The 20690-nt window shown below is 47.0% G+C and overlaps 1 protein-coding gene across 1 annotated transcript; it reads right to left on the bottom strand.

Annotated features, from left to right (window-relative positions):
* Positions 1-15281: 15281 nt before the first annotated feature.
* Positions 15282-16807, bottom strand: RASSF10 (Ras association domain family member 10). Its single transcript, XM_067532070.1, has one exon. It carries the CDS (start codon positions 16805-16807, stop codon positions 15404-15406), a length of 1404 nt encoding a protein of 467 aa, XP_067388171.1. The 3' UTR covers positions 15282-15403.
* Positions 16808-20690: the final 3883 nt, after the last annotated feature.

The following is a 20690-nucleotide window of genomic DNA, read 5'->3' as shown; positions in this document are numbered from 1 at the left end:
AGCCCCAGGAGAGTCCAAAGCGCTCGCTGCCAGACCTGGAAGCCAGAGTTACCAAGGAGATGGGCAGGTGAGCTGGCAGAAAACCAGGCCTGGCAAGCAAATTTTGAAACCTTCCCAGTTTCTGGAGAAACTTTATTGAAATTGAATCATCTCCACAAAGCATTTCAGTTTCAACAAATTCCAATGGAAGCAATGTTTAATCAGAATTTTTCCAATTAGCTGTATATTTCTCATATAGACACAACATAAAGCACAAAATGAATTCACTGCCTGGGAAGAGGTTCTTCCTAATATAATGATTGGCTTGCTTGTTAGTATTTTCTGTGCTCATTTGAGTTGCTTTGTCAATATTCATCCAAAGTCTGCTCTGTTTCCTGTGGGGTTTCTCAAGATTTAGCATACTATAATTAATCACAGAATTGTACCTGTTCATGTCCAGCAAATGTATTAGAATAATGTTTGAGTTCCACAGGTAGCAATGCCCCATGAGGAACTATAGAAGATCCTCTGTAGGAGGCGGTGCCGGTGGCTCTCCCTCTGCATCAATCTCAGAGGGAGGCCACACCTCCAGGTGCTTACACCCATCGAGGAGTCTGAATTCAAGGGCCACCTCGGGCCCTCAGTAGGGCGAGCCTTGGTTCAGGCCGCTCCTTTTGGGGAATAGTCTCTTGCCCCATGGGGCGTGCCAACAATCTATGGTCCGGCCCTCAGCCAGGGCCGGGCCGGCACCAGGAACAGCCCTCAGCAGGGCAAGGAAGCAGTCTATAGCCTAGCCTCCCTGGAGGGCAGGCCAGCAAACAGTCTCGAGCCCCGGGCAGGGCAAGGAAGCAGTCTCTTGCCTAGCCCCTCAGGAGGGCAGGCAAGCAAACACAGTCTCACGCCCTAGACAAGGCAAGTCAGCAGTCTCTGGCCCAGCTCTTCGGTAGGGCAGGCAGGCAAACACACACAGGCTTGAGCCCTTAGCAGAGTGAGTAGCAATCTATGGCCCAGCCCTTCTGTAGGGCAGGCAGGCAACATACAGGCTTGAGCCCTTAGCAGGATGAGCAGTAGTCTATGGCCTGGGCAGGGCAGGCAGTAAGAGACAGGTTCTGGTGCTCAGCCGGCATCCACCCCAGGTCGGGGTGAGGGAAGGGTGGAGGGGGACACAGGCCCACCCATCTCCACTGCGTCCCAGCCCAGGGCCCTGGCAGTGACGGGGTGTCCCGTCAGCGGGCTCTGACCGAAATGCGCTGACTCACAGCGAGTGTCAGCTCAGCCGAACCATAGTCGGCTTCCCTGGGCTTCTTCCTCCCACCCTCTCCCTGGGGCTAGTCATCTCCCTCTGGGTTGCTGGGGTAGATGGCATGCAGGAGTCCCACGAGTCCCTCACTGTCAATCGGTGGCAGGTCTGGAAACTGTGCAGGGTCCTCTGCGGAGGGCAGCTCCTCTAAGTCCTCAGGCCTCCAGGCAGTAGGCAGCTCGGGCAGGGCTTCCTCCGGGTCGTACGGTTCAGGCATCTCCTCTGGATCCGCAGGGCCCCACGCTGTGGGTTGATCCAGCAGTTTCTCCTCTGGGTGGATGTTTGGGCGCAGCCCTAGGCTCAAGCACCAAGGGGGAGGCGTCCTTCTCCCTCGGCCGCTGGCCCCTGACTGAGCGAGCAGGCCGGGGTTTTAAAGGCCTAGCCCCGCCTACTTGCTCCTGGTCAGATGTTGTCTTCCCGGGTTCCAACCCCCAGGGGGGCTTTGGCTCTCCCTCTCCGTCAATCTCAGAGGGAGGCCACACCTCCCAGCTACAGGAACAAGATGAGCTTCTGATACCCTGGATAAAACTTGGTTACAGTACTTTATATAACATCTGTGGTGTTGCCATGTGGCCAGTTGTTCATTGATCCTGGATCTGAAGATGTTCTTTGAGATGTGTTGCTCATGTCCATTCTGAATGTAGGTGTGTGTGCACACCACGTGCACCGGTGCCGGAAGTTCTTCCCCTAGAGGTACCCATAGGGCTGGCTCTTGTGCCCTCTGCAGTGGCACGTGTATGCGCTCGCATATATGGCGCTACCGGCCCCCTCCTTCTCAGTTCCTTCTTGCCAGAACTCCGACAGAGGGGATGAGTTGTGGAATGGACATCTCGAAGTACAACAGTTACAAGGTAAGTAACCATCTTTTCTTCTTCGAGTGCTTGCTCATGTCCATTCTGAATGTAGGTGACTCACCAGCTGTACCTCCGGAGGTGGGCGGCGTTCATGGCTGTGAAGATTGCAGAACTGCTCTGCCGAATCTCGCATCATCCCAAGCTTGCTGTGTGATGGCATAATGAGACGTGGAGGTATGTACAAACAACCACGTAGTGGCCCAACTAATATCCTGAATCAATACATGTGCCAGGTAAGCCACTGAAGATGCCTGAGCTCTGATAGGAATGCTGGAGGCGCGGCTGTGGCATGTTCATAACAGGCGTGAATGCAGGCTGTGATCCAGGATGATATTCGCTATGCAAAAACCAGTATGCCCTTCATCCTGTCCACAATTGCCACAAAGAGCTGTGTGGAACAGCGGAACGATCTGGTCCTATTGATGTAAAAGGCCAGAGCCCTCCTTACATTGAGTGAGTGCAGAGGCCTCTCTTCACTGGAGCTATGAGATTTAGGGCAGAATACCGGTAAAAAGATGTGCTGGTTAACATGGAAGTAGGAGACAACCTTGGGGAGGAATGCTGGATGGGGCAGAGCTGGACTTTATCCTTGAAAAACACCGTATAAGGCTGCTCTGAGGTTAGGGCCTTAATCTCCAAAACCTTGCGTGCAGAAGTGTTTGCTACCAAGAACGCCACCTTTCAGGACATATACCTGAGCGAACAGGAGGTCAACAGTTCAAAGGGTGGAGCAGTGAGCCGAGACAGGACAAGGTTCAGGGCCCACTGGGGAACTGGCTCTCTAATCTGAGGGAAGAGTCTTTCCAGCCCCTTCAGAAATCTAAAAGCCATTTCATGAGAGAAGACCGATCTGCCCTGAATCGGTGGGTGGAATGCTGGTATTACCACTAGGTGGACTTTCACCAACAAAAAGGCTAAGCCTCTCTGTTTCAAATGAAGCAGGTAGTCCAGAATCATCTACATAGAAGACTTTGTCGGCGATACTGTGTGATCGGCTGCCCAGCAAGTGAAGCGCTTCCACTTTGCTAGGTAGGACACGCTAGTGGAAGGCTTTCTGCTTTCAAACAGCTCTCTCCGGACCTGGGCCGAACAGTATCACTCTTCCCCGCTCAGCCACACAGCAGCCAAGTTGTCAAATGTAAGGAGGCTAGGTCCGGGTGAAGCAGCCGGCCGTTGTCCTGGGAAATGAGACCCGGGCGCAGCAGTTGAGACCACAGGGAGGTCTTGCATTATCCCAAACCAGTGTTGGTGAGGCCACTCCAGGGCTACCAGAATGACTTGAGCTTTGTCTCTTGACTTTCACCAGGACTCTGTGTATCAACAGTATTGGGGGAAATGCATACATGAGACCCTCCTGACCACGAGAGTAGAAACGCATCCTATTCTCCCCGGTGGCAAACAGGTCCACCCTGGGAACTCCCCACCTTTGGAAGATGCAGTCGGCTACCTCCTGGTAGAGTGACTACTTGTGATGAGAGCAAAAGGACCTGTTCAAACAAATTGCTAGGGTATTCTTCAGCCCTGGCACATGGACCACTTCTAGGATAATGTTGTGCACCACACGAAAGTCCCAGAGATGTATGGCTTCCTGGCACAGGGCTGGGGACCTGGCTCCTCTTTGCCTGTTGATATAATACATTGCTGCTGTGTTGTCCATGAGTACTCTCATTACTCTGTTGGACAGATGAGGCTGAAACTCCTTGCAGACCAGCCTGATGGCTCTGAGCTACTTAACATTTATATGCACACTTAGCTTCTCACTGGACCAATGACCTTGCATCCTGAGGATCCCCTCACCCCAGGTCTAAGGCAACCAAGACCAGGGGACTGCGTCAGCCTCGGGTCCACGAAGGGAATTCCTGCCAGTACCTAACCATGGTTTGTCCAGGACTCTAGAGAGATAAGTGGGTGGGAGGAGATTGTGTTCACCCTGTCCAGGGGGTGTCTTGATGGGGAGCATACCAGAGCCAGCCACATTTGGAGTGGCCACAAGCATAACCTTGCGTGGCAGACCACGTAGGTACAAGGCACCGTATGTCCTAGCAGGCTGAGGCATACCCTCAACATGGTAACTGGGTGGCCCCTTAGGCTGGCTATAAGCTTTGTCACTGCCTGGAATCTGGAGGCAGGCAGCAGCACCCTGGCTTACACCGAGTCTCGGACTGCCCCCACAAACTCTATTCTCTGAACCAGAATGAGTAACAACTTCTGTTTGTTCATTAACAGGTGCAGCAATTGGCACGTGTCTCTCATGATCTGCACGTCTCGACAAACCTGCTCCCTCGAGCGGCCTCTGATAAGCCAATCATCCAGGTAGGAGAAGACTTGCACCCCCTTGTGCCTGAGGTAGGCTGCTACCTCTGCCACACACTTGGTAAAAACATGGGGAGCAGTGGAGAGGCCAAATGGTAGGCCCACAAATTGGAAATGCTGCTCGCCTACTATAAACTGCAGAAACCTCCTGTGGCCTGGAAAGATTGCGATATGGAATTAAGCGTCCTTTAAATCGAGAGCGGCAAACCAGTTGCTCAGATCCAACGAGAGAATGATGACCGCTAAGGAGACCACCAACGAGCCCAAAGCCAGGTGCGTACACAAATGTTCAAAAGCCCTAGCGGGCATGTAATATTTCTTCTCTGCCTGCTTGGATGTGGGGGCAGAAACGCTAGGGTTTGCTAAAAGGCCTTAGCCAGTTTGACCACTCCATCGTGCACAGGGAGAACCACTCTAGAAGGAGTTGTGGATACCAGGACTCCAAAAAGTTCATCCACCGGTTCTTTGAGATCCTCTGTCTTAGGGCCCAAGTTAGCCACTACCCTTCTCAGCAGCTCCTGATGTGCCCTATAATCGTCCAGCGAGGCCTGCAAAGGGTCTGCTACTGCCTCGTCTGGGGAGGATGAGGAGGAGGCCGGTGGTTGAGGGGGTGCAGGCACCTCTTCACGAGATGGGGTGGCCACCGACGGGCTGCCTGACAACGACTCCTCCTGGTCTGAGTCAACATCTATGGCCAGTGCTGTAGTGATGTCATTTGAGGAGCGTGGCACTGAAGCTCCTGTAGAGGAGAGTGGATACGGCACTGCAGGGTGGGGGAATCCCCAGGGGTTCCAGTACTGCCTGGGTCCAGACCACTGTCCTTGCGACCATCTCCCCATCTGTGGCGGCATGGGGGCAGTCGCAGGCGGCTTCATAGATTGTCCTCTCAGGGGAAGTACCACTTCATCTCCCGAGCTCGAGGAAGAATGCTCCGGTGACCACTGGGGCACCAACCTCATTTGCTTATCCAGCGTCCGGCATCAAAGATCACCGGGGAGCGGTGACTGGAGCCAGATTGTTGATGCCGCAATCTCATCTTGTTTGGGTTTCCTATAAGGACTCATGCGGTGCTGCATCTCTGGTGCCCTGCTGCGTGCTGGCGATACACGATGCCAGGGACTCGGAGAACTTTGGGACCCCAAAGAGTGCCAGTGCCCGGTGGATTGGTGCCAATGTCGCAGGGACCAGTGCCTATCACTTGGTGACTGGTGGCTTGACCTTGATCTGTCCTGGCATGGCTCCGGCAACCAGTGCCGAGAGCCTGACGAGCACCTGGAGGTCGGTGAAGGGTGGCCTGCAGACAAGAGCTGTGGCTGTTGCGCCGACGTCGGCATCCCTCTCTGTGAACCCTCAGTTGGGACGTCCAGTCCTCGGTGCACTGCCTACCCTCTCACGGTGTAGGTGGCACTGGCGAGGCCAACAGGCTCCTCATTGCCTGGAATGCCTCAGGCATGGAAGGAACCAACAGGTGGCGCGGGCCTCTGCCACTCTCCAGAGTCGGCGGCAGAACAGTAGCCAGACTCGACGCCTATCTGGTGGAGACCCTTTCCGGGCTAACTCTGGCTTTCTTGAGGTTTTTTTAGCTGGCTTTGGTGCCAGTGAACACTTCCACTCCGAATGTGTCTTCTTCTGGTGCTTCTTCGGCACCGATGATGATGAACGGTGCCAGGGGAGCTCCAACGCCGGTGGAGTGCTTTTCAATGAGGCCACGGTACTTGGTCTCAAGTCTGATCTCGGCTTTGATGCCGGTCTCAGCACCGCTTCCATCAGAAGAGCCTTGTGTGTTATATCTCAGGCCTTGGTTCTTGGGAGAAAACTCTTACAAATCTTGCACTTCACAGAGAGGTGGGCTTCCCCAAGAATCTCAGACAGCTCTGATGAGGGTCGCTCAGTAGCATAGGCTTCTTACAAGCACAGGGCTTGAATCCCAGGGACTGGGGCATGCCCTGACCACGGGAGCTTCCTCGCCTTCGAACCTAGCTAACTATTAACTAATAACTTTCTAGAACTTTGAAACTATATACATTGGTACTAAATAGATTGAAAACCACTAGGAACATGGAGACTTGTGAGAGCAAGAGAATCATTCCAGCACCATCACGGGCGGTAAGAAGGAACGGAGAAGAAGGGGGCCGGCAGCATCATACTTGCAAACGCATATGCAAGCCGCTGCCGAGGGTGCTAGAGCTGGCCCTCCGGATACCGCTAGGGGAAAAGCTTCCGGGACCGGTGCACGTGGCGGGCGCACACACCTACATTCAGAATGGACATGAGCAAGTACTTGAAGAAGAACAATAAGAAGCCACAAGTGAGCAGTGTTGAGGGTGGCTTCCAGACACAGGCTGGCAGCCCCACCCTTGTATCAGTTTGACAGGTGAAACACATGGGGAGGATTGCAAAAAAATAGTTTGAGAAATTTTAAGGCAAAATACTCCAGAAATTAAGAGTGAAATATGCGTTCCAAAAGGTGCAAAAAAAAAAAAATCCTTAGGCCTTCTAAAGCTATAGAAGTCAGTAATTAAGGGAGTGGTTGTGGTGAAATGCAAAGATGATTTAAGTGCAGATCTAATTAATATAATCAAAACATGGTAATTGTGATCATTTACTGGAGTAAGTGATTTAAAGGTGAATCACTTCAGTGACACACTATAGAAGACCTTAAACAACTAGAGTCGAAATCCAGCCTACTTGGCTCTGTTTACGGAAGCTATTTTGCAAAACATGCTTAGAGATGTCATCATGTATGTTTTAGAAAATAATCTCTGTAAAATTAAGTGATTGGGTTGGATTTGCTTTTACCCTAACCTTTAATGTTAAATTCAGAAAGCTCATGAAAAAGCTAAATGTTCTATTTAGTTTATTAAATGTAAATGTACTGCATTTAGGCAGAATGGTTAGGGTAGTATAACAACATCAACATGGCTCTCAACACCGCAAGAAAGCAGTTATTTAGGAAAAAAGCTAAAATACAAGTGTATCATTTATATTAACACATTATTTAAAAACTCTCTATTTGTAGAAATTCAAGGCTCTGAGCTAAATGCAAGAGAGCAAGGCAACGTGAAGGTAATGCTCTTCCTCAGATTGCCCAGTGTTTTACCATATTGCAAAGCTTCTCAATTACTGATTCATCCAGGTGAACAGCAACCCAAGCAAGGCCATGGAGCCTGTAACATTCACTTTCATGTTCACTTGGCTAAGATATGAAGCTACTTAATATACCATTCCAGTACTTAAGGTTTGATGCCTGGCCTTGGAGTGCTAAGTGATTTGCTAAATGCACTGGAGCAGTTTTAGAGACTCAGTTGAGCAACAAACTTAAGTTTACAAATAGTTTACAAAAGTTAAGCACAAACTTTGAACTTTATTGGCATGTTGGTGTGCAGGAGTTAGTTACTTCATATGCAAACAAATATTTTCTCTCCGCTTCTTGCCTTTGTCCTCTGATCTCCCCCGTCCCAATTTCCTACCTCCCTTCTTGCTTAAATCATTTCCTCTTCATTCCTCCTAGTCACTTCTCGTTTCCCATTCCTTGTTGTCCTCTTTAGCCTGACATTGCTTTGTTCTCCTCTCTCCTAACATACCACACTCCTAACTCCTTTAGGGAGTGTTACAGATCAACTTAGTGTTGTCCCCTCTTCCTCACAAAAAAGAAACAAGGCATGTGCCAATCACTATCCTGGCTGTTTTGTTTGTATATTATAGTCCTTTCCTTCACCCTTCCTTTATTTTTTGTCATCTTAGATTGTCAATTCTCCAGGGTAGGGACTTTATTGTCCTGCATGTCTGTAAAATGCACAGCACATGTTGTGGGATATTATCTTTTAAAAAGCCACATTTTGCATTTGAAGCCAATAAATCTACAAAAATAAACAATCACGTAGTCACAGCTCCTTATTGGCTTCACATCTGAATATTGTATGCTCAGGAGCATTAGTATTCCTGGAGGAGTTTTGAATGAGTTATACACAGTGCATTGGCTTCACTTGCTTCTGCTTCAGACAGTACCAGAAGAACATATGTATTCTCCTCATCTGGTCATTTTTCCTGAAACCACACTATTTTGAGGACCAGATCAGCCATCTCAGGTGCAGAAGACCTGGAGGTCTGTGCTTTCAGAGGACGGGGGAATCAGTGTAGGTGGCAGCCCCTCTACTGCCTGGCTTATTCAAAATCGAGGAGAAGGAGGGTAGGCAAAGTCTGCGCAGGGGCAGGATTTGAGGATGCAGGCAGTCCCAGGTCTAAAACCCACTGACCCACTAGGGATTCCCTGAGGCATCCAGTCACTTGGAGAAAGAGTTATATAGTAGAACAATGTAGGAACCTTACTCAATGTAGGTTGAGCAAAGAGCAGCTATGAAAGAGGGAGAAATATATAGAAGTGCATTTTGAAATGCAACTAGAAACAAAATAATGTACATCTATTTTGGTGGCAGAAAGACAGGACCTGGACATTTTTTACCTTGTGAAAATATAAATATTTGTTCCCAGTGTTACACGTTAAAGCATGTAAAAAAAAGTGTGTATTTGAAGCAGAGATGGGCCAGAGGCACAGACTTTTGATCCAGATCCAGACTTCCCCAAAATTAGAATAGGTCTGTTTTTTTTTGATTCAGGCCCATTTCCAGATTTAAGTAGTTAAAATGTTTGACATGACAAGTTTATTAGATTACAGTGATTACTAAATATATACCTGGTAGCCTGCTTACATGAACCAATTATGCTCTAAAAGACTAAAACAAAGGTATTATATCTTATCTGAATTTGAACACATTAAACTATTTTCCTTAAGGCTATTAACATGTATTCCAAAAACCTGCTTTGAAGCACAATTTAACTGACAAAAATTGTTTCTTTTTTGAAATAATAAGCTAAATAACCACATCGTTCAGCAACATTAACTCTGTAGTTGGTAAGTCAATGAACAGGATGTTTTGGATATACCAGAGCTCTCTTCCTATGAGTCACTGTTAAACAATAGCTATTTTCAATAAAGGCTAAAATCACCTCCTAAAGGTGATTAAAGAAAATACCATATTGAGATCACACTGCAATAATACTTAGCTGTTATATAAAGGTTTGTCATCCACAGATTTCAGAGTATCCTACAAAGGAGGATATTATCCCCATTTTAGAGGTTGGGAAATTAAGACACAGAAAAGTATAAATTATTATTTTACCTTTACATTGCAGTAGTGCCTGAACATCACAACCAGATTGGGTCCCATTGTGCTAAGTGCTGTACAAACATATAATAATAAATGAGAAGTCCCCGTCCCAAAGAGCTCAAACCTAAAAGATGACTTGTCCTAGGTCACACAAGTCATTGGCAGAGCTGACATTAGAATAGGCCTTTCCTTATTCCAATCCATTGGGCCACACTGCCCCCCAAGACTTCACTTTGCAAGAGAATTTCCTCCGAAGAATGGCTGGCAGCATGCTCAGTGTGGCTACTTATTTTTATCCCATATCTATAGTAATGTGTAAACAACTGCACCAGGGACAAGACGGGGGGAAATCAGGCACTGTATGAGCCAATGATGTGTTATACAGATGTCTGAAATATATTTAATACTGCATTCACAGCTGTAATCTTTCATATTTGTAGAGCACTATAGGTGTGTGCTATTTTACAGTGACATAGAAAGAAATGCCCCTTCCTCAAGTAGATTAAAATGAAAGGTCTCAATCCTGCAAGTGAGCAGTCCCATTAGTTTGAATGGGACCATTCATGTGAGTAGTTTGCAGGATCAGAGGATGACAAATCATGTAAGTGGGAGCTGGGAATGGGGGAAGAGAGAGGGTAGTAAATAAGGGGAAGGAAATACTGCTCAGAGGAGGGTTGTTGGATTTGTGGATCATTTTAAATGAGAGTTTCTCTTTTAAAACTTCAGAAGAGGTACAGCTTAAATAAACTGATATTTAGCTAATATCCTGAATACCTGAGAAGGTTTTAATTTAGGACCAGACGCTCATATACTGAGCAGTACCTTGCTCCCTGCGAAATCAATGGGCAGAAGGCCAAAATAAGAAGAGTAAGGCACTCTTCACTGTGAGGAAGGGTGTGAGAATCTGCCCCCCGCCCCTCCCCCAGAGAAGTAGAGGCTGTGAGACATTTAAACAAGCAATGCAGTAAGTTATTCAGTGAACATTTCTAACTTCACTCGCTGTTCCTGTGTGATGATGTTTTGGTTATACTATATACTTACCCTATCTTTGCTTTGGGTTTATTTAATGTTTTCGCCTTTATTTAAGCTTCTGAGCAATAGATCGCATAAAAGCAGCAACCTCTCTGCAGACTCCCTGTGCTTTGAAATGGTTGTTTCTATAAACTTCATGTGCCAGCTGAGGAGCAATGATATGAAGTGACTTCAAAGGACAACTGCTTCCTGAATCCACAAAGGCTTGTACTTTAATTTGGTACCTGGCATAGCTCACCAGACCTATTTCATTTCATAGCCTGGGCTGCTGCTTTGGTGGACTGAATTATTTTTCAAGCTCAGTTCAAATAAAGAAAATAATACACAACTGAAGGCTATACCTGGAAAGAACTTTTGCCTTATACTTCTCTCCAGACAAAGGTACTGTTTGTGTTTTAAAAATGAATCATGGTAATACATTGGGCATGCAGCTAGTCTATGAAAAACCGTATTTGCATTACTGTTATCCTATCTTCTTTCCCTCCTACTCATTTGTTTCAACCATCTCTTATGTCTTCTCTTAAACTAAGATTCAAGTTCTTTAGAATTCTTTATAAACTTTACTGTAAGTTTATACATTGCCTAGCACAATGAGACTCTGATGTGGTGGGGATTGGTAAGTGCTACTGTAATACAAGTTGCAATAGTTAATAGGTTATTCATTTTGTCTTAAGAATTACCTCTCCACCATTAAGGCCTCAAAGATAACTCTATAAAGCAGGTAGCTTACGGTATTCAAACTGACAGGTCCACAACATGCATTGTGTTACCAATGTATTGCATTTGACATGAAGTCCTTGTTCACGTTCTGATGATGCTGCTGATAGTGAATTTCTGAAACTAGATCAGGGTTAAAAGCCAAACTACTCGATTCAAATTCAAACGTAATTAAGGGAATGCTATTTCACTCAAGTCAATGGAGCTACACCTGTTAACCATAGATCTGAATTGGGACCTCTTACATTCAAACTTGATGGGCCTGATTCTGCAGTCCTCTCTCAGGCAAGACTCCCAAAGGCATTTTGCCCAAGAGAGGCCAGCTAGCCTTGACCTCTAACAGTTCTTTGGAAAAGCAAATAGGGCTTTGACTCTTTTGAGCTGTGCTGTGCTGTAAAATGAGGTAGCTAAAGCAGTTCTTAATGGAGTTAGCTTGTCATGTAATCTTGCTTCTCATGCTTCCATGTAAGATGAACATGGGAGGAAGATCACGGAAAATGGGATTGTAGAGAATGGTATTTAAAAAAATGAAATAAGACCTCAAGTGTCAGAATCTAGACTCTAGAATTCCGTTCAGGTAGTATTTGGAGTTTGAAGAGATAAAATACTATCACTTATTTGTCAATATGTTGTAATAATTGCAGTTTTTCTGCTGCTTACTTATATGCTCTATTCTCATAATGTAGACCGCAAGTGGTAGAATCCTGCTCTTCTATATTACTGACACTCAGTCAGCATTCAGTCATCTGGTTGAGTACCCAGAGCCAAATTCCACTCAAACCCATACATCCCCATCATTTTTCTTTAGTATCCAATAGAGGATGAGAAGGGAAAAGCAACCTGGTCCAGCACAAACAGTAATTTTCTCTTCCCTACTAACTTTTTAATAGTGGTCTAAGACAGAGAACTGCAAATATGGACAAATACAAACTGCAAATAGAGATGGAAATTACAGTAGCATATACCACTGTTTAAACACTATCAGGCAGATGTATGTGATCTTGTTTAGATAAGAACATTCAACTATTCAAATCATGCATGGGCAAATCACTGCAGCCCCTACGGTAACTTCAGGACTGAAGTACCATCTGCAGCACTAACATCCCAATCCCTACAGGAGAATGCCTAGTGAATCCAGACCCATCAGCCTTACCCTTCCTCCAAATCTGACCTGGGTGCTGAGATGGTGCAGGCTGCACAGGCTTCTGGAATACTGTCCCCCTTTGCACTGAAACTGCAATAATTCTGCTGCAGGAAGGGCCCGCCAGATCCAGGAAGAATAGGCAGAATTTGCTCCTCAATGCACAACTTTGCATTTCCTGTCTTTGGTGCTTTGACCTCATGTTAACTACATATCTGAGGCATGTATCAATAGCATAATAATGCAAGGCCTGTTGCAGCTTATTTCTATAATGTGGTTTCCTTTTTATTTGTTTGGTGTGGCTAACAGAAGCACTAACATAAAGCTACTTGCTGCTCACTGGAGAAGTTTAATATTTACATCAGCCACTCACTGGAGAAGCTGGCTATAGTCACCTGCCCAATTCATCTGCAATGGTAAAAAAACAATGCAGCAAAACCACATGGTCCTTTCTCTTAACCTGACTTCCACCTCCATTAAAATCGTCAGACCTAGTTCCATAAAAATTCTTTGAATTGCAAATGGGTTAGATCCCTCATGTATATTTGTAAGCATTTCCAAACATCTCCAAACTAAATTGATATTAAACATGATGGGTCTCATTCTCCATTGTCTTTACTCTGTAGAATCATTTACTCCATACAGAGTGAGGATAAAATCTTACCAATAGGGAAAGTAAGTGGAGAATCATTTTCCATGCATTTTGCACAGGGATAAATGACTCCCCAGATGCAAGGCAATGGAGAAGCAGTGCTGATATTTTGTGATCAAATTGCAATCTGGGGACACTTGTTTTTCTTATTTTATCTTTCTAGTATTTTTTTAGGCTTTAACCAGGTATGCAAATATTGTCTAACCCCCACCTAAAATACAAAATCCATAATTATATAATCAGAGTTTTAAAAATTGTTATAAAGACCACTTAATTCAGTATAATTGATCAATAATAATGGCATTCATGGAAATTTTTAGATCTTTACTTATATGTATAGTACTTGTTTGTTTTTAAATTGACTTAATGTTGTAACTATTCTTCAGCTGTTCAGTATGATTCCCAATGGTAACACTGTTAAAGCGTAATGCATCTCTTTGGAAAACGAGACCCACCCCATTTCAGCCGCTGTAACTCCATGTAGCTTTGTTGACTTCATTGGAGCTACACTAATTTACATTGAAGATCTGGTCCATGGCACACCGCTTTGTATACTTTCTTATAATTTAAAAGCAAACATTCATAGATAATCTGTAGTCAGAGTTCTTCTAAAATGTGTTCAGTCACACCTGATTAAAAGTAAAAGACCAGAGAATGTTCAAACTGATTACAGTAATACTTCTCTCACACACAACCAATTAATACTCATTAATGTAAGAGTATACCATATACTGTTTAGCAAGGGTTAAGCTGCAGAGCAAAATTTGGCAGACCAGTTAATTGAAATACATGTTACAGATGATGCTGTACCTTTTCACTAGAATAACTGAATAAACTAAGTTATTTCAGCCAGCTGTACTTGTAGCATGCTTGAGTCATACCTTAGTCATCATTTCTCTAGATTCTGAGCTGGCCTGAATTGAAATGCATATTAGAAATGGTAGCTTAAGCTGATTCAGTACTTTTTAATCCATTACTAAACTCAGCAGAACATCAACTAACCTGATGAAGAAAACATTTGAAGAGACAGTACTGTGTTAATTATTGTTTTAAATGAATCTAATGAACACTGATATTTACAACTTCTCTTAAATTATCTGTGAACAAACACACTATTAATCTATGCGTGGGAATATGCATCATCCATGGCTGAGTAACAGATACTGAATGTTAATTTATATTTTGTTTAATTTGTTCAGTTCTTAGTTTAATGAGTTATCACGTTTTATGGTAAAAACCATAATACAATATATTTCAAAAGCTTATATATTAAGACAAACTGGCATCCATTTCAAACGTACTGACAGACCTCCTGTTTGCTAATTTTTCAATCACCCAGAGCTTCAGTTCTGCATTTTCAACTTTTTTTTGTCTCAGAGGAACCAAATGAATTCTTAAGTGGCAAGTACTGTAGCATTACAGCTGACGTGCAATACTGAGGAAATATAAAGGTGCTGAATTTTGTTTCAACTAGAGAATATATGTTCCAGCATTCCATCAAAAGCACTATGTAAAGAAATCTACACTGTACTGTATTTGCTATGGAGAAATATAGGATTAAGGCTTCCAATCAAGAAAACCTTTGAGGTGAAACACAAAGCAGGAATTTAGGAAACAGGTAATTCCAATACAGAATGAAATGCAAACATTCTGTGTTTTTTCTAAAAGATAAAAGTAGTGAGGAGACAGCCTAAATTGTGTCTTCTGGTTAATAGTTTTAACAAGTTTAAACTTACACCGAATCTTAATTGTGGCTTATTTCCTTTTTATGAGTGCATTTTACAGTGTAAGCTGTCTCCCCCTCCCACCCCCAACTATTTCTTTACAGTACCTTCTACAACAAACCTCTTTTCCAACAGTCACTATATAGCAAAATGCAGTTAAATTCTTTCTTTAGAGCCAAAATTGTATGGTGTGGTTCATTTAATTTTTTAACTATGTCGTTTAGGATCATCTTATGTTATACTCAAATAATTGGTCATCGGTTTACATAAATTACCATAATATGGTACTAACTGGTATCTGGATTTTAAAGTGGTTCTCTCCTCTTCCCCCCTCCCCCTTCCCCCAACAACATTTTATTTTGTTCTAATATAATTCTGTTACAGGAGTAAAAAATCTAGGATCGCTTCTGCCGGCTGATGTGAAAATGGATAGCTTATAACAAAGTTGTATTCTAAGAAGGAAGCACACGGGTCTGGATTTCCCTGTGGTCCCTGAGCTCATCTGAATGACCGAAGAGGGAAGCTATACAAGCGATTCACAGACTGCCACGGAATCCGAGTCCTGGCTGTGCATGGAGCTCAGCCCCGTGTCCGAGTCCTCGTCGTTCTCATCACTGTCCTTACACCGCCGCCTGCCCACCTCGTCCTCCCAGACGTCCGAGCTACCCACCGGAGCGCTCAGCTCAGCCTGCGGGCCGCTAGTAGCGCGATCCTCGGGGGGGAGGAGGATCTGCGCCGCCGTCTGCCCGTCCGCGAAGTCCAAGGCGTCGAGCGCCTCGAGCAGGCGCTGCAGCTCCCGCTCCTTGTCCTCCCAGGCTTGCTGGCTGTAACCCAGGTCGTTCCTGACCGCCTCCAAGTCCGTGTTCAGCCTGAGCCCGATGTACAGGCTGGTGCTCAGCTGGGTCTTCACGCGCTCCTGCTCCACGTGGAGCTCGCTGCCCGCGCCGCCGCTCAGCTCCGTGGTGTCGCAGTCGGGCTCCCGCAGGCTGGAGCCGGAGCCGGAGCCCTGGGCAGCGGCCAGCTCCTCCCGGCGCCTCTTCATCCAGCGCGCGTTCAGCTCCTCCTGCAGCTCGCCGGCGATGTGCTCCAGCAGCTCCTCCTGCCGCCTCCGTTGCTCCTGCAGCTCCAGCACCTCCTCGCACTTCCGGGCGTACTCCTCCAGCTGCCCGGCCGCCCCGTCCGGGCTCGGGCCGGGGCTCAGCTCCCGGCCCGCCTCCAGCTCGCAGCTGCTGGCCCCCACCAAGTAGGTGTCCTGCACGTAGTTCACCCCGTGCCGCCTCATGCGGTCCAGGTGGATCCGAGCCTCGTACCTGTCGATCTCCCTGTCCAGCTCCCGGAGCCGCTGGATCTGCTGGCGGATGGTGTGGTCCTGGGAGAGCACCAGGTGCACCAGGGTCTCCATCCTCTCCCCCGAGGGCGCCTCCTTGGCCAGGGGCTGCTGCCGCTTCTTGTTGATCTTGGCCAGTTTCCGGAAGGCTTTTCTCACCACCCGGCGCTGCTTCTCCTGCGTGAGCGCCAGGCTGGCCCTGGCCGCCCCGAGGCCGCGGCAGGGGCTCTCTTTGCTCAGCACCACCCGGGCCTCCGCGCTGCGGGGCCCGGTGTTGGGCAGGGACGCCTCGCTGCGGACCAGCACGAAGCGGACGTTCTCCTGCTCGCCCCCCCAGGCCGCCCAGAGTCTCAGGATCTTGGTCTTGTTGGGCAGGATCCTCTCGAAGCCTCGCCACTTCTCCACGATGCAGTAGGACTCGGGGGCTCCCGAGAGCATCCCTCCGCCGGACTCCTGCAGGGCGGCCAGCTGCCGCCACTGGCTGTCGTCCGCCAGCAGCACCCGCACCACATCCGCGCAAGTGGTGCGCCTGGACAGGCCAGAGATTAACTTCTCCTCCTGGCAGATCCACACCGAGATCTTCCTCTCCTCCGGCTCCATCGGGGCTGGCCTGGGCTTGGGGGCCACCGGGGCACGGGGCTGCTCCTCCCGGCAGACGGGATATCCCCCCATAGAAGCCCTCACGGCAGGGTAGGGAGCCGCCGTCCCGCCTGCATCGCCCGGCAGCCCAGCCTGAGCATGGCTGGAAGTGACTCCGTCCTCTCTCCTAGTCAGTCACCCACCCACCCGTCTGCAAACGGCGCACCCCACCTTCCTCCTGCGCCGGCCGTGGGGCTCAGCGGATGCAAAGTCTCCCCCTGATCTGAGCCTTCAGCAGCAGAGGAGACTCCGCGCCCAGCTCGCCGCCTCTGTGCATTTGCTCCCCGCACACTGTGTAATCTGCCAGGCGGAGACTGCCAACCTCAGCGCTCCAGCTCCTCCCGCTGCCTCCCGTGTCTGTCACCTCCTCTCGCTCTGCCGCTACCGCCCTCCCCAGGCTGCCGGGGTTTTCCTCCCCCTCCACGTGACAGCCGCCTCCCTCCCCCGCTGAGGCGGGAAGGATCAGCGCTGCCTTTCCCCTCGCTTCTGGACCCCCAGCACCAGGGATTCTAGCTAGGCAGTGCGCTCAGCAATGTCCGCTTTCCAGCAAGGCATCTGCATTCGAAAACAAGCCAGCGGGGTAGCTTGTGGGAAGCTTTCCTTGTGTTCTGAACTGTGCCGGTTATAGGCTCCCATTATTGGGGGGCAAGTGGGTCACTAACTAAAAAAAAAACCAACAGTCCAGGGATTAGTTAGGCCTCTGGGAAAATGCTGGATTTGAAGAGTTTAAAATAGTAGAATTTGACTACTCAGTATTTCGTTGTAATTTAGAATGTCCATAAAGGATAAAGACTGTGCATGTCTTGGCCTTTGTGACAATAGTTTTGCACCCCATGAAGATCGTTTTTTTTGGAGGGACAGGTGTCCCCTTTGCCCCCCATGCCCAAACTTGATTACAAATTCACTGCTTTACCACATCTTTTTAGAACTGCCCTACCCACCCACGAAATAGAGAGGTTAGGGCAAATACTGGATCATCAAAGTAAAAAACCAGGGCCAGTGAAGGATTTCTATTATTTTAATAAACCTTCAGCCTATAATTAGGCATAGATTGTTTGTAAAGCACTTTGCAGATGAAATGTGCAATGGACAGTAACTGCTGAGTGTTATTAAAACACTAGGTAAGCCAGAGTTTAATGGGAATTTGCCATTTACTGTGATGGGAGCTGGAGCAGGCTGTACTGCAGAATGCAGTAAAGGAGATTGAAGAAACTGTAATAAAAGCTGTTTTTTCATGTTGTTACATGTGTAACCATTTCTGGGATTGCTAAATAGCTTGGGAATGTTGCACTTTTCAATTTTGTTTTAAAAAGTTAATTGTTAAAATGGAAAAATTTTCTTAAAATTGTTGATTTGTGAATTTCCAGAGTTAGAAAAAATGTCATATGGAGAGCATGTTACATGTACCTGGTTCATATTTTGATTAAAGTAACGGAACCTTTGGAATGTCAATTAAATCATCATTATATATAATATAGATCAGGAGTGTCAAAGTTATCTGGCCATAAGGGCCATTTAAGACAAAATTGTTCACTTGGCAGGCTGCATTGTAAAAAATATATATATTAAAGGGGCAGCACAATGGTGCAGTTTTCGCTTACTCACTTTCCATACCCGCTTAATACTCCGGGGGCTGGGAGCATTCAGACTGGTGATGCTTTGGGGGCAGGGCGGACTGGTGTTTGGCGCTGGGGTGGGCCGAACTGGGGTACCACGCGGCCGGCAACGCTTGGGCTGGCGGTGCTTTCGGGGGCGGGGTGGGCCAGCAATGCTCCAGGGTCTGGGGGCACTTGGGCTGGTGGTGCTTAGAGTGCGTGAGCCACAAAAATTAACCCCGCATGTTTGACCCTCCTGAGAGATTATAGAATTGCTCAACCACCATGATCCCACAATTCTTACATTTTTTAATAGTGAATGTTGTGCTTGTGAAAGATGTTGGGTTAACAGCCCTGGAGACTAACCTCTTCCATTTATCTATACAAGACAAGCTAAGCACAGGCAGTGGCTGAGCAAGCCTTTCAGCAAATCTTTATAATCTGCCCTGGAGGGAACACCTTGACAGATGACGGTCTAGTTCAGTATCTTTGCTGCTAAGGCTGCCAAGTGTGATGGTGGTTCTTATGATGCAAACTGCTGTCCAAATAGGAAGTGGGCTGAGGTCACCAAATTGTTCACAGTTTCCAACATTCCTGGTGATGAGGGTCACTTCTTTTCTGACTTTATTTTTTCCAGGTTAAAAGATTCTAAGATGAGGTTACTGGCAGGTATTGTAATAAAACACAAGAGTGCTCATAAAAGACTGACACAAATTTATATCCCTGTCACATAGAGGGATCAGTATCTGCTGACTAATGGTTACTGTTATCTTCCTATCTTCATGTAACAGGGATACTAGCACTTTTTAATCCCCGTTTTAAAGGGGGATAGTGACGGCCACGGAGAGGCTGTGCTTCAGTGCCATGTGCTATCCATGAGTCGAGGGGGGTTATATCAACTCTCATGAAGTTCCAGACACAGTCTGATTACTCTGTGCACGGTGAGTGAATTTCAGCCTTAGGGCTAGATTAGCATCAGGGGTTAGAAGGAGGATCCCAGCAGCACTGAAGTCCTCCAGGTTGTCATGGCACAAAATGGCAGCATCTCTGAGGCAGCCCTGAGAGAACTAACGCTGTCCTGATGGTGCTGACCAAGGAGCGAATGTGGCCAGGGATTCTGCCGTTTCAGCTCCTCACTTCAAAGACTCCTGCTGACACAGCACCTATGGAGTTCTGAAGGGAGAGAGCTGCTCCCTTCCTCACCCTGGTGGAAAACTTGAGAGGGAGTAACAATGCCCTACAGTCCTTCAGGGTGAATCTGCTACAGAGTTCGAGGAGCCTAATTGGTACGTGGAAGTGTAAATTACAGAGAAAGAATTAATTAGAGGCTGCTCTAACTTGAGTCTGGCTGTATATGACCCCATTTTGGCAGCCAGGCTTAGTTTGAGCACAGCTGTGCTTTCACTGTACTATCTTTCCCTGAGCATGCCCCCAGCACTGAGTGCTGGCACAGAGCTGCTATGCTGGCTTTATGCCACTGGAGAGTCTCCCTAAGCCAGCTTCTATCAGGGAGAAACTGAAATTGTTAGTTGGGGACAGCTGGGTTTTTGGTATGCAGCAAAGCATGGGGAATAGCTTGAATTTGCTGGCTAGACCCATTAAATGGGGCTTTCTTCTTCGGCGATCACTTGCGAACGAGTAAGATTGTCTTCCAGGGATCTCAGTAGTGGGTCTGCAGGTGGCTCCATAGCCCAATCCTAGATCCACATGTCTTGTCACAATGAGGACAGGTATTTCCAGGAGGGATAGGCACAGCATTGCTGCGTTGAATGTTCTGATGTTCTTTCTGCCTGTTCCTCTTCTACCTGTCGATGAGCTGTTTCAAACTGTTGAGATCCCTCCGACAGAGCCTTCCTCCATTTTGTATGGTCCTGAGCGAGGGTCTCCCAAGTATCGATGTCAATGTTGCACCTCTTCATGTTTGCCTTCAAGTTGTCTTTGAAGCGCTTTCTTGGCCCTCCACAACTTCGCTGACCTTCTTTCAGCTGTGAGAAAAGGATTCTCTTGGGGAGGCAGGAATCAGGCATGTGAACATGACCTATCTATCCAGCAAAGTTGGCTTTGGGTAATCATGGCCTCAATGCTGGTAGAATTTGTTTCAGCCAAGATGCTGCTGTTTGTATGTCTATCCTCCCAGCTAATCCAAAGGATCTTGCGAAGGCACCGTTGGTGGTACTTTTCCAAGCTCTTGAGATGTCTTCTGTATGTGGTCTAGGTATTTAAATGATCAGTAGTGAAATAGTTGACAT

The sequence above is a fragment of the Emydura macquarii genome, unplaced genomic scaffold (genome assembly GCF_026122565.2).
Source record: "Emydura macquarii macquarii isolate MOO-44397 ecotype Brisbane River unplaced genomic scaffold, CSIRO-AGI_Emac_v2 contig_3240, whole genome shotgun sequence".
Taxonomy (NCBI): Eukaryota; Metazoa; Chordata; order Testudines; family Chelidae; genus Emydura; species Emydura macquarii.
The sequence above is the reverse complement of the archived record's forward strand: the minus strand, read 5'-3'. Positions and strand labels throughout refer to the sequence as shown.